General features: G+C 42.3%; 1 protein-coding gene across 2 annotated transcripts in view; it reads left to right on the top strand.

Moving 5' to 3' along the window:
- The window catches only part of cacna1fa (calcium channel, voltage-dependent, L type, alpha 1F subunit a), a 38,179-nt gene that overhangs the window by 13,388 nt on the left and 12,538 nt on the right, over nt 1-12,253 (top strand). Inside the window, exons 15-36 of one of the 2 annotated variants that reach the window (XM_061674365.1) lie at nt 2,113-2,320; nt 2,403-2,523; nt 2,617-2,689; nt 2,770-2,833; nt 2,933-2,990; nt 3,457-3,553; nt 4,058-4,187; nt 4,289-4,348; nt 5,361-5,467; nt 5,557-5,644; nt 5,756-5,863; nt 5,939-5,991; nt 7,544-7,690; nt 7,760-7,961; nt 8,080-8,238; nt 8,955-9,065; nt 9,149-9,232; nt 10,598-10,618; nt 10,701-10,829; nt 10,911-10,976; nt 11,085-11,176; nt 11,306-11,465. In XM_061674365.1, the coding sequence (XP_061530349.1) occupies nt 2,113-2,320; nt 2,403-2,523; nt 2,617-2,689; nt 2,770-2,833; nt 2,933-2,990; nt 3,457-3,553; nt 4,058-4,187; nt 4,289-4,348; nt 5,361-5,467; nt 5,557-5,644; nt 5,756-5,863; nt 5,939-5,991; nt 7,544-7,690; nt 7,760-7,961; nt 8,080-8,238; nt 8,955-9,065; nt 9,149-9,232; nt 10,598-10,618; nt 10,701-10,829; nt 10,911-10,976; nt 11,085-11,176; nt 11,306-11,465 (2,338 nt within the window). The remainder of the gene's footprint in view (nt 1-2,112; nt 2,321-2,402; nt 2,524-2,616; nt 2,690-2,769; nt 2,834-2,932; nt 2,991-3,456; nt 3,554-4,057; nt 4,188-4,288; nt 4,349-5,360; nt 5,468-5,556; nt 5,645-5,755; nt 5,864-5,938; nt 5,992-7,543; nt 7,691-7,759; nt 7,962-8,079; nt 8,239-8,954; nt 9,066-9,148; nt 9,233-10,597; nt 10,619-10,700; nt 10,830-10,910; nt 10,977-11,084; nt 11,177-11,305; nt 11,466-12,253) is intronic. The other variant, XM_061674374.1, reaches the window with a different exon arrangement.

Genomic DNA, 12,253 nt, shown 5'->3' with positions numbered 1-12,253 from the left:
ACAAGCAGAGGAACAAAAACCTACACGACACAAATTACCACTCATTCTTCATCATTTCCATTGCTTCAGTGATCCGTTCTTTCTGAGTTGGTGTCTTTACACCATCCAGTTCTTCATGATTACCTTCTTTGTGATCATGCAGAGCTGTCTGGCCCCTGAGGCGATGTGGGAAAATGGTAAGGGTGCAGTGGCCTTTAGGGGGCGCCACAGAATCAGGAAAAGGTTCACTTCAATGTAGTTAAACCTATTATTAGTATTAACTCTTAAATTGAAAAGATAACATACTGTATGTTCAAATGTAAACCATGCCCAGTTATTATAATACAAATGATACGACCATACCGAATAAGATCATAAAAAGATGCATCAGTTGTACTGCGTCAGTCATTTAGCACAGTGTACTGTTATGGTGATGACTTGCTTCTGAGAATTTAGCCTCAACATACTGGATTCATAAACAGTAAATAATCGGTTTTATATTTATGTTTCCGTAGCTGGGCGGCATGAAGGGGTCTTAACTGTTCTGGCTCATTTGTAGAGATTAGACACTCAGGAGGCGTCTACATTGGCCTAGCTTTTATTTTTCGTTGTATTTACATCTGGCTAGCGAATGTTTTTCCTTCTAATTGTCCATCAAAATGCAATTCCCAGTTTACCTGTCAAAGTGAGAATGGGGACAGACACCAAGGCATACATTTGGAATATTTCCACAGAATTTGCAAGATATAAAAACGGACATTTTTATCTTCCGTTAACAAACATCAAAGGCACGTCCACAAATTCTTGGGATTGCAGTTCCTCTCAATGCCAGTTGGTGGCGCCTCACGTGCAGGTTTTTAATATTAACCACATAGTCTCCCCCAAGCATTTGGTGCGGGAAGGGGTCTTTTGAAGACAGGAATCAAGATTTGACGTGAAGTTGCTAATTAGGTTAAGGTCCGCTTGACGTACACCAGGCGTTGTCATAGTCGCCGTCTCACAGCAGGACTGCGTGGAGGAGTAGGGTTCTCAAGTGGTGACGAGCCTCTGTGGCGCCTCAATTTGCGGAGCGCATGTCCGCTACAGTAAGTGTATGTACGGTAATTTCTCGTGTATAATGCGCATCCATGTATAATACGCACCTCCAAAGTTGACCTCAAAATTATATGGCATGCGGCATGACCACATATTCTTACGCTGCTGCTAAAACTACGTAGTTTTTTTCATGTCGTTCATTTAACTTGAAATGTCGTCTGCAAACTGCACTTTTTTTTTCTTTTTTTTTTTTTTTTTTTTTTTTTTTTTTTTTTTACTCTCCGCAACCCACTTTTGGGTCCAGTTAAGAATCACTGGCCTGGATGATGCAAGGCTTTAAAAAATAGGGTTGGAAACATTCCTTGGAAATCAACAGAAATTTATGGGAGTTAATGGGAATATTGAAAGTTGGCTCTAATATTGTTTCAAAAATTCCCCAGCTTCATTTCCAATGAAAATGTACTAGAAACCTTTCAGAAAGTTACGGTAAATTTTCCATTCTTTGACAACCCTATAAAAAAAAGCATATTAAAGTGGAGCTTGAAGCATCCCTAACCTTTCATTCTCTGCCGCATCAAAATGACCGTATACTAGGTGGCGCTGGCTTATTATAATGAAAGTGTACACCTTTCTCATAACCTCTAGGTGGCGATGGCATTTTGGAATGTAAGTGTACAGCTTTTTCATAACCACTAGATGGCGGCATACATTTATAATATGTGAAAGTTTTTTTTCCATTTGCCCTTATACCTATGTATAATGCGCACTATCGACTTTGACAATTTTTTGGGGAGGGGGAATGCGCATTATACACGAGAAATTACGGTGAATCAGTAGGGCTCTGAGGACCATACAAGTAAAGTATGATATTTTTACTCTTCGAACCGAAGTTGATCAGATCCCGCTGTATACATCTTTGCGGTGTGGGTGGAATATTACTCTAATCGTTACTTGCTGTGTTATGCCCAACCAAATATGTTCGATTTTATTCCAGCCCCACAATAAATGGAGTAGATTTCCTACACCAGCACTGCATGTACTACATTTACTGTCATCCTTCACCTTTCCTGATGTTTGTCCACATCTTGTTCTTTTCAGTCACTGGGCTGCCTTGTCTGACTTGGTCAACTCTCTGCTCAACTCCATGAAGGCTATCTGTTCCCTTCTGCTACTGCTTTTCCTCTTCCTCATCATCTTCGCCCTGCTCGGCATGCAGCTGTTTGGAGGCAAATTTAACTTTGACGAGACTCAAATGAAGAGGAGCACTTTTGACTCTTTCCCTCAAGCGCTGCTCACTTGCTTTCAAGTGATTTCACACAGCCACACGTTTTTTTCCCCCCATCTTGTATGTTTGATGGTTATTCCATGATTATCTCTGGTCTCTTCAGATCCTCACTGGAGAGGACTGGAACGCTGTTATGTATGATGGCATTATGGCCTACGGTGGACCTGTCTTTCCCAATATGGTGGTGTGCATTTACTTTGTCATCCTGTTTGTCTGTGGTAACTGTATCCTTTTCCGCCGAGTAATTAGCATCGAATGGAATGTATGCGTCTGTTGGACCGAGCTGAACAAGTTGACTTAATTTATTGCTTGATCAGACATCCTGCTCAATGTCTTCTTGGCTATCGCCGTTGACAACTTGGCTGGAGGTGGCGAGCAGAACAAAGTCGAGTAGGTTTGAGGCTCGTTCTGCGTACTTGCGATGTGAAAAATAAAACACATTCAGACAAAGCTCACTTTGGGCTTTTCAGGGAGAAAAAAGACGACGAAGAAGAGTGGGATGACGAGGACGAAAAAGAGGACGAAGATGCAGGGGTAAAGTCTTTGATCACAAGAAATGTAACTTTATTATCAAAGTAAAATTAGAACGGCGTGAGCTAAATGATTTTCTCTCATCTTGTGTCTGGTGTGCAGAACGAGGACGACGACTGGCAGGAGAATGAGGAGCTGAGGGCCATTGAGGGGCTGGAGGGTAAGTAATTAACAGAATGCGCTCCCATTCACGACATGTTGTGAGCCTCTCGCACATTTCCCAAATTTTTAACCATGTTTATGTAAAAACCCTATCCCCCTTTGAATAACTTTAACTGTTTGCTGCTCGCCCAGTCCCTATTTGATCCCCTAAAAACATTGAACAATTTCTTGTCCAATGTCATTTCAGTGTAAAGGTCTTAACATTCTTTTTACGGTACAATACACATTCATTTATGTCAACGTTGAGCAAATAGATGAACAAAGATACATTATTTTGTGTAACTATAATTTTTGGAGCAATTAAGTGCACAAGATTTTTGTTGATACAGCTCCTTTATCGGACATCATTGTATTGTGCAAGTGGTCATAAGATTATGAGCCTCTTGACGGTGGGGCTGCCGTGTTTTATTTTCCAGAAATGGTCATAGAAGAACGGAATAATAATTCCTGCTTTGTACTTGTAGGAGTTGCCCCATTGAAGCCTGAGTTCTCCGGTCCCAAAGAAAAGATTGTGCCCATTCCTGACGGAAGCTCTTTCTTCATTCTTGGAAAGAAGAACTGGTGAGCTCCTTATGCTTTGCACATCACCGAAGCACTTCGAGTTGACGCTATCGCCTTCAAATGCAAAACGAATATTGCAGCGAACACAGAAACCAACGTCAACACTAGTAAAAACAAGCCTCACTTGTCTCAGTCGCTGAGAGAAGACGTTTTTACTTGGTTCTGACAGCAATTTCATAGGCTGAAGTGGAAGCAGAGTGCTGCTTCCCCAATCTCCAAGCAGTTTTTTAGTCACTGCGACTGTGTGAAATGTGTGAACAGCCAGCGAAAGTCACATTGCTTTGTTGCCTGATAGCCTATTGGCCTTCTTAGTCCACAGACCATGGAAACGTTTCCTTCTGGATTTGTCGTGACAGTCAGCAACAGTTAGAGTTTTCTCTGCAGACACTTTCAGGACTTAAGTGGAACAGCAATGACTGTATTTGAATTGAAGGGCACATATGTTTTCATTGAGCCCCACCGCTAGTTGAATTGAGGTTCTTGTAATCTCCTTCCAAATCTCAGCCTGCGAGTCGCCTGCCACAACCTCATCCATCACCCCTACTTCACCAACTTCATCCTCATCTTCATCATCCTCAGCAGCATCTCTCTGGCCGCTGAGGACCCCATCAAATCGCACTCGTTCAGGAACATTGTAAGCAAGCAGAGAGCGCCGTGCATTTCGTCACGCTGTCATCACCTCCGCTTTCTCTCACTCCACTCAGTCGATCCTGATCCTGGCCTTGTCATCTGCAGGTGCTGGGTTACGCCGACTATGTTTTCACGTCAGTGTTCACGGTGGAGATTGTGCTCAAGGTAAGAGTGGTTCTCAAATGTTGTTACCTTGCTGTCACCCATTGCTGCTCTCACAACCAACTTTGATAGAAGTTAAGAACAATAAAGAACATGTATTGTTAAAAAATAGCCTTTGAAAAACAGGAATATTACGCTGTGTGTGGCGACTAAACGACAACAAGTGAATTTGAGTGTTTCCGTGACTTAAGGTCTAACTTTAGTAACGTAGCCTGCTTGTGAAAAAACAATTAGCTCAACAAGGAAGCGACCCGATGCAGCAATGTTTTATAGTTGCGTACTTTGACTTCACGAGCATACAAAAATGTCCTTTCCAATTGATTAACTTTCACGTGTTGTCAAGTTGTTTTTCAATCAGTGTTAGCCCAAATACCATTGATTTATAACCGCTAAACGTACCGGTGTTCACAAAACTACCAATACATTCAGCACTTTGAAATAGTTAAGCAATTACAGACATTATTTAAATGTATTGTTGATCTTTATTCTCATTTGCCCATTTCTTGATGTCAGTGGACCATTTCCCTGTGTAGAGAACGTTGCTTATGACGATCACTTTGTCATTGTATCGTGCAACACAATAGTTCATTCATAATTCAAGTCAATATTTGTATAAAGACACTTATAGTCCGTTAACAGGAAACTGTCAAATTAAAAATAGGAAGCATGGCCATCATTTTTTTTTGTTTTGTTTTACTCTCCGCAACCTACGTTTGGGGCCAGTTAAGAATCAGTGGCCAGGATGATGCAAGGCTTTAAAAAAGAGGGCTGGAAACATTCCTTGGAAATCAACAGAAATTTATGGGAGTTAATGGGAAAATTGAAGGTTGGCTCTAATATTGTTTCGAAAATTCCCCAGCTTCATTTCCAATGAATATTCACTCGAAACCTTTCAGAAAGTTACTGTAAAATGTCCATTCTTTTACAACCCTGTATGTATAAAAAAAAAAAAAAAAAAAACATGTTAAAGTGGAGCTTGAAGCATCCCTAACCTCTCAGTCTTTGCCGCATCAAGATGACCGTGTACGGAGCTTTCCTGCACACCGGCTCCTTCTGCAGAAACGCCTTCAACCTTCTCGACTTGCTGGTGGTCAGCGTGTCGCTCACCTCCTTCTTTCTTCAGTGAGTCCATCTTACAAACATTTTCCGGAAGCCAGCTTTAGGTTTCCACAGATCGTGTGAACATTCTCAAAATCCATCTTTGCCCCCAGTTCCAGCGCCATTTCTGTGGTGAAGATTCTCAGAGTGCTCCGTGTTCTCAGACCTCTCCGCGCCATCAACAGAGCCAAGGGACTAAAAGTAAGTGGCTTGCTTTCATTTGATGTGATCCTATGAATGATGTTGCTGCTCTTATAAAGAATTTTTAAAAAAGTATTATTTGAAGTTTTTGTTTTTTTGGTCTGCTCTAAGAATGTGGTACAGTGCGTGTTTGTGGCAATCCGCACCATCGGCAACATCTTGATCGTCACGACGCTCCTTCAGTTTATGTTCGCCTGCATCGGAGTGCAGCTCTTCAAGGTTCTTAGCATTTTAACGCCCTTGTCTTTCCTGAAGGAGACAAACATGTTCATTGTTATCTGTCTGATGTTTCAGGGCCGCTTCTACAGCTGCACAGATGAAGCCAAACACACTCCTGATGAGTGCAAGTTAGTTTTCTTATGTTTTGCCCCAACTTTTTTATGTCACAGTACTGTTGATGCAAGGATAGGTCTGTTCCTCCATCAAAGTGGTATACTATGGTTCAGAATACAACACTACTCACAAAATGTTTGGAATACTGGTCTTTCAGGTGAAATTTCAGGATTAATATAAAATGCACCGTACCGGGATGTCAAACACATTTTAGTCCTTGGCCACATTCGTCCAGTTTGTTCTCAAGCGAGCCAGAGCTGTAGTTTCCATTTTTTTTTCCAATTCCAAGTACATTCTGAAAATATTCACATTTATTGATGATTATCTTGTTGCAAATCGTATGAGCAATCTGAACTTTCTTAACGGAACTGTGTGCACTTTCAACAATATCATGCAATCAGTTTTTCATTTACAGGCGCATCTTACAGGTCACAGCGGATCTATATATGTACCTTTCATAAAACAACTTGATCTAGAAATCATTTTGAATTTCCATACATTTCCACAGCCGTCTGGAAATCTTGACAACCTCAACTGACTCATCACACCATAAACACTGAAGTGGGAACTTTTCAGAAAGAGGGTGCAGTTACCCCTCTGCAGAGTAAATGTATACATACAAATACATACCAAAAAATAAATACATACAAGTTGCGGCAGTAAATTAACAAAACCAACCTCTTAAAGTGACGCTGTTGACTGGCATTTTGCAACATTCAGTGTCTTCAAATATTTCTGCCATTTGTATTCGTTTTCACAGAAATAAAAAGTAGCATTAGTATGACCTCGAGTGGACAAAATAAGTAAACAACAGTTACCTTTATTGAAAAAATTGCAGTGACGTGTTCTGTAGGTTCTGCACAGGGGCGGAGCTATGCGGTGGTTAGTAGTGTGGTGTTTTTCAAGGCGAAACATTTCTATCACAGGTGAAATTAATTTGACCTTCTCTAAACTTTTTTAAATGTACATTCTCACTGTTCAATGTTTCATTACTTTTTGTACAACTCAACTAAATGGCAAAATTCACAACTGGGTTTTTGATCCATATAAAATTCCAAGGATGTCCACTTGTATGCCTTTCTGGGAGTCTTTCAGTTAATCACCCACAGCAAGTTGTAAAGTACTAAAACGTTGAACAGTTGGCTTAAAGCCTAAATTAAGTAGACCTGTAAAGGTTGGTGTATTTTAGATTCATTCGGAAACTTTACCCGAAAGCCCAACGCCCTTAACTTTTTGTGAGATGTGTAGTTTGTCCCCTGTAATGAGGACAACAATCCATACCAAAAGGCCTACAGTCTTGGAAGCCAGTTAGACAAAATAAATTCCCAGTGCATCTGCGGTCAAACAACATTGGCCGGTCAGTAGCAGCTCATGGCTGGAGACCACGCATTTGCGTACATGCAACAGCACCTGGTCAATAGCGGACAAGAAGTCGATTGGTTTTACAGGCTGACGAAAGATGCTTTTGGCGCTGGAACGCCTCAATTGTTTCAGGCTGCGTTTATCAAGCAGTTTTCCTCGTTGTAATTTCCGAAATATTCACAGCACCGTCTTGCGTCCGTCTAGGGGAACTTTTGTGGTCTACCAAGACGGGGATATGAATCATCCCATGGTGAAAGAGAGGATCTGGGAAAACAGTGACTTCAACTTTGACAACGTGCTGATGGGCATGCTGGCTCTCTTCACCGTCTCAACATTTGAAGGCTGGCCACAGTAAGTCGTCACACTAACAACATTCTTTTGTTCGTCGTGTCTAAGTGGGCCGTCTTCTCCTGCGTAAAGGCTCCTGTACCGCGCCGTGGACGCCAACGCTATAAATCACGGACCCATTTACAACTACCGAGTGGAAATCTCCATCTTTTTCATCATCTACATCATCATCATCGCCTTCTTCATGATGAACATTTTTGTGGGTTTTGTCATCATCACCTTCCGAGAACAAGGAGAGGCTGAATTCAAAAACTGTGAGCTCAACAAAAACCAGGTTGGTTCTTCTCCCAAATAACTAAGTACAAAAGTCAAAGTGAATTTTTACTGTCGGTCATTATTCTGAGTACTGAGTACCGGTAGGTATGCAAATCGTTTTCTCTTGCTTCCCCCAGCGCCAGTGTGTGTACTACGCGCTGAAAGCTCAACCCATAAAGATTTACATTCCCAAAAATCCATCCCAGCTCAAATTCTGGAGGATTATAAACTCCAGCCAATTTGAGTATGTCATGTTCGTGCTGATTCTGGGCAACACGCTCACGCTGGCCGTGCAGGTAAGCGTGTCTCTGAGGGCCGTCGGGGGAAGTAATGCAGGACTCGCTCTCATACACACAACTGAAACTCTCGCCCACACTACTGTAATCCTTGCTCTCACACACTATTGTTTTTTTTTTTCCTGCTCCTATACACTGGTTAAACGCTCTCAAGCACACTACTGAAACACTCTTATTCACACGCTACTGATTATTTTCTCCTCACACACAACTGAAACACACACGACTAAAATGCTCTGATACACACTACTGCGATGCTCTCACACGCTACTTAAACACTCACACGCGCCTGAAGCACTGTCATACACTACTGAAACACTCATGTAGACAACTGAAATGCTTTCTTACACACGACTAAAATGCTCTCACAAACATTATTGAAAACAATTCACCCCCATACTAAAATATAATATACTGAAACACAGACACTACTGAATTTTATTGCTCACATCCACTACTAAAATGCTTTCATGTCAACTCCTGAAATGCGTATTTCAGTATATTATCTAAGCGCATTTCAGTATGATGTGTGAAAGGATTTCAGTTATGTGTGCGGGAAGATAGTGTAGTATGAGAGCGTTTCAGTTGCGCGTGTGAGAGGTACTACTGAATAATGTCCCTGAAGGCCCTTCATACTTGTCTGCAATATCCCGAAAATAAGTTGACGTTGGGCTCGTCGTCAGTGTCCTGACTGGAGATTTTATATCGTTTCTCAGCATTACGAGCAGTCCAAACTGTTCACTTCCGTCATGGACATTCTCAACATGATCTTCACGGTGGTGTTCACTATCGAGATGATCGTCAAGTTGCTGGCTCTTCGGGCTCATGTGAGGTTTCTCTCGTTTCACCTGTGCAGCATACAATCATCCAGAGAGTTCTTGACACTAACCTGTGCTGTCTTCCTCTTCAGCATTATTTTATTGATGCGTGGAATTCCTTTGACGCTTTAATTGTGGTGGGGAGCGTGTTGGACATTGCAGTCTCTGAGCTTAGCGTAAGTCTGTTGGGTTATGAAAAATGGAAAAGAGAAAACAAAAAAAAAATGTCATTGGTCAGGGGGACCAAGATGGGGATTCAGTTGCAGTGTAATATTGGAAAATCCCATTTTCCTCCTTTTAGCTCCTTGAGTTACAGGCAGGTTGACATATGTAATAATCCATGTATAGGTGTCTCATTTTGTTATAATTAAGAGTAAGAAAAGGCCAGCAATGATAAATACAAAAGATTTCTAAACTTGAAATTGGGTCTGTTTGACCCACGACAAATCCATACAAAAAACAGCAATTGCACCCGTGCGTGTGGCGAGCTCGTCGATCTCACAATCAAAGGTTCTGCGTTCGAATCCCAGGCTTTCTGTGTGGACTTTGGATGTTTTGGACGTGTACTCTGGTTTCCTCCCACATTCCAAGAATGCAGGAACGAAATAATATTATAATACTAAACCTAAATGACCCATCGTACAAATTCTCTGGTCCCTGTTTAGCTCATTGGCAACCCTTTGCCCACTGCTCACCATGCATACCAGCACCCGCATTCTCCCTTCTCGCAGTTTTATGAACCTCTTTGTTCCCAAAATCCACACTACGTTTGGTCGATCTTTTTTCCAGTTTTCTCGCCCAAACGACTGGAACACTGCAACAAATAATCAAACTCACGTACATGATTGCCACACTTGTTTTTAGCCTGTTTTGAACCTTCTACTTCCCATGTGCTATGATGAGATGTCGTGTTATTTAACTATATCACACTGTAGTTTGGCGGCACGGTGGCCGACTGGTTAGAGCGTCAGCCTCACAGTTCTGAGGACCCGGGTTCAATCCCCGGCCCCCGACTGTGTGGAGTTTGCATGTTCTCCCCGTGCCTGCGTGGGTTTTCTCCGGGCACTCCGGTCTCCTCCCACATCCCAAAAACACGCATAAATTGGAGACTCTAAATTGCCCGTAGGTGTGAATGTGAGTGCAAATGGTTGTTTGGCAACCAGTTCAGGGTGTACCCCGCCTCCTGTCCGATGACAGCTGGGATTGGCTCCAGCACGCCCGCGACCCTAGTGAGGAGAAGCGGCTCAGAAAGTGGATGGATGGATGGACACTGTAGTTTGTTGTCTCTGTATTTATATTTGCTTTTGATTTGCTTTGTTTTGATTTACCGCGCTGTCTGCTGCCAGATCAGCAATGCAAATGAGAATCTTTTCTCAATTGCCCTGCCTGGATAAATAATTAAAAAAAAAAAAAATCAAACCATTACATCGTAGAGCATCATAGAGCCCACAGTTATTTTTTTCCCCAGTGTTTACTCTTGACTGATCTGTGTCTGTCTCTCTCTCCTCAATCATTGTGGACTCCCTGAAATTTCGCTTCAGGGTGGAGGAGGTCACGGTGAGGTAAGATGAGAGACGAAATCTTGTTTGCGCGTCTTCTCTCGCTCCAGCATTGTTTCACATTCTCATTTCGTTTGGTCTCCAGGGAAAAGGCGAGAGTGGCAAAGTTTCCATCACATTCTTCCGCTTATTTCGAGTCTTGCGGTTAGTCAAATTGCTCAGTAAAGGAGAAGGCATTCGAATGCTCCTCTGGACTTTTGTCAAGTCCCTCCAGGTCAGAAGAAAACAACTGGAACATCTTGTCGTTGCACAAAATATTCGCTTCTAAATGTGCTTTTGAAATTCACTCTCTCAGGCTTTGCCTTATGTCGGTCTGCTCATCGCAATGATCTTTTTCATCTATGCCGTGATAGGCATGCAGGTGAGTCTCTGAAATGATTTGATCCATTCAGAAGCGTTGGATTTTGAGTTAACCGCCTTTACGGTGGTAAACTGACAATGGGTCGACTCTCTGCATGCATCTCGGTAGATGTTCGGGAAAGTGGCCATCGATGACAACACGCATATCAACAGAAATTGCAACTTTCAGACCTTCTTCATGGCTGTTCTGGTGTTATTCAGGTGAGGCTGCATTTGTTTCAATGTGCTAACCGTCCTTGTTTCTTAATTTGAACTGTGCATCTTCTATGAGCCTTGAGTTTGAAATGAAGAATTGCATTGGAAATTGTAGAAAACTCCGTATTCCGCCAGGTGTGCCACCGGAGAGCAGTGGCAGGAGATCATGTTGGCCGCGCTGCCCGGTAGACGCTGCGACCCGGAGTCGGACACCGAGCCCGGGGAAGAGTTCTCCTGTGGCAGCAACTTGTCCTACATCTATTTCATCAGCTTCTTCATGCTCTGTGCTTACCTGGTGAGTGAGGCCAAACAGTATAAACCGCTATTCAGGCTGTTGCGGCTCAAATTCAACCCATGCCTATTAAAACGGGTTTTATATTTATCGGTGTGTGTTGAAACAATGACGATGGCGGGAATCTTGAAACTGTGAAACTACTTGCCATAAATGCCCAGTATTTTTATATGGCGCAGTGGTAACAGTGTTCAAGAACTGTCTGTGTGACCGCCACGTTTACATACGGTCGCGCAGCAACATGCCCCTGTTGTTGTTTGAAGTGTCCTGGGGGGGGGGGGAATCTTGCAACAGCGAAAGAGTAAAACAGCATAAGAATGATTATACATATAAAACATAGGAACAGAAGTCTTAGAGGTCAGAGGGTGACTTGACACAGGCGTGAGAGCTCCACCTGCAAAAACCTGCAATGTAGCAAAATAAAAGTAGTGTCAATTAATTTGATGAAGAGATGTAAAAAGGGGTCATAAGCTCATGAAGCTGCATGTGACTTATGGCAGACAGTTTGGAAGTACGTAGATGTTTTCCTCCAAAAACAAGTGGTGGAAAACATAAGACACATAAACAAAACCAAAAAAAAGATAAATACACAGTCACAATTTTACATACAAATAATTTTCCGTTAGACTCTAATACGACACAAAGGAACTCAAAGGGGATGGTTCATGTTTTTGAGACACCTCTAATGAGAAATGCCAACAGCTGTAAGGTGGTGGTAAGCTTGAATTCTCTGGAAATAGAAACCCGCACTGAGTTCCTCCTTGTATTCACTTGACATTTTATTGCACTCC

This window comes from Phycodurus eques, chromosome 1 (genome assembly GCF_024500275.1).
Source record: "Phycodurus eques isolate BA_2022a chromosome 1, UOR_Pequ_1.1, whole genome shotgun sequence".
Taxonomy (NCBI): Eukaryota; Metazoa; Chordata; class Actinopteri; order Syngnathiformes; family Syngnathidae; genus Phycodurus; species Phycodurus eques.
Note: the sequence above shows the minus strand (reverse complement) of the source record. Positions and strands in the feature narration are given on the sequence as shown.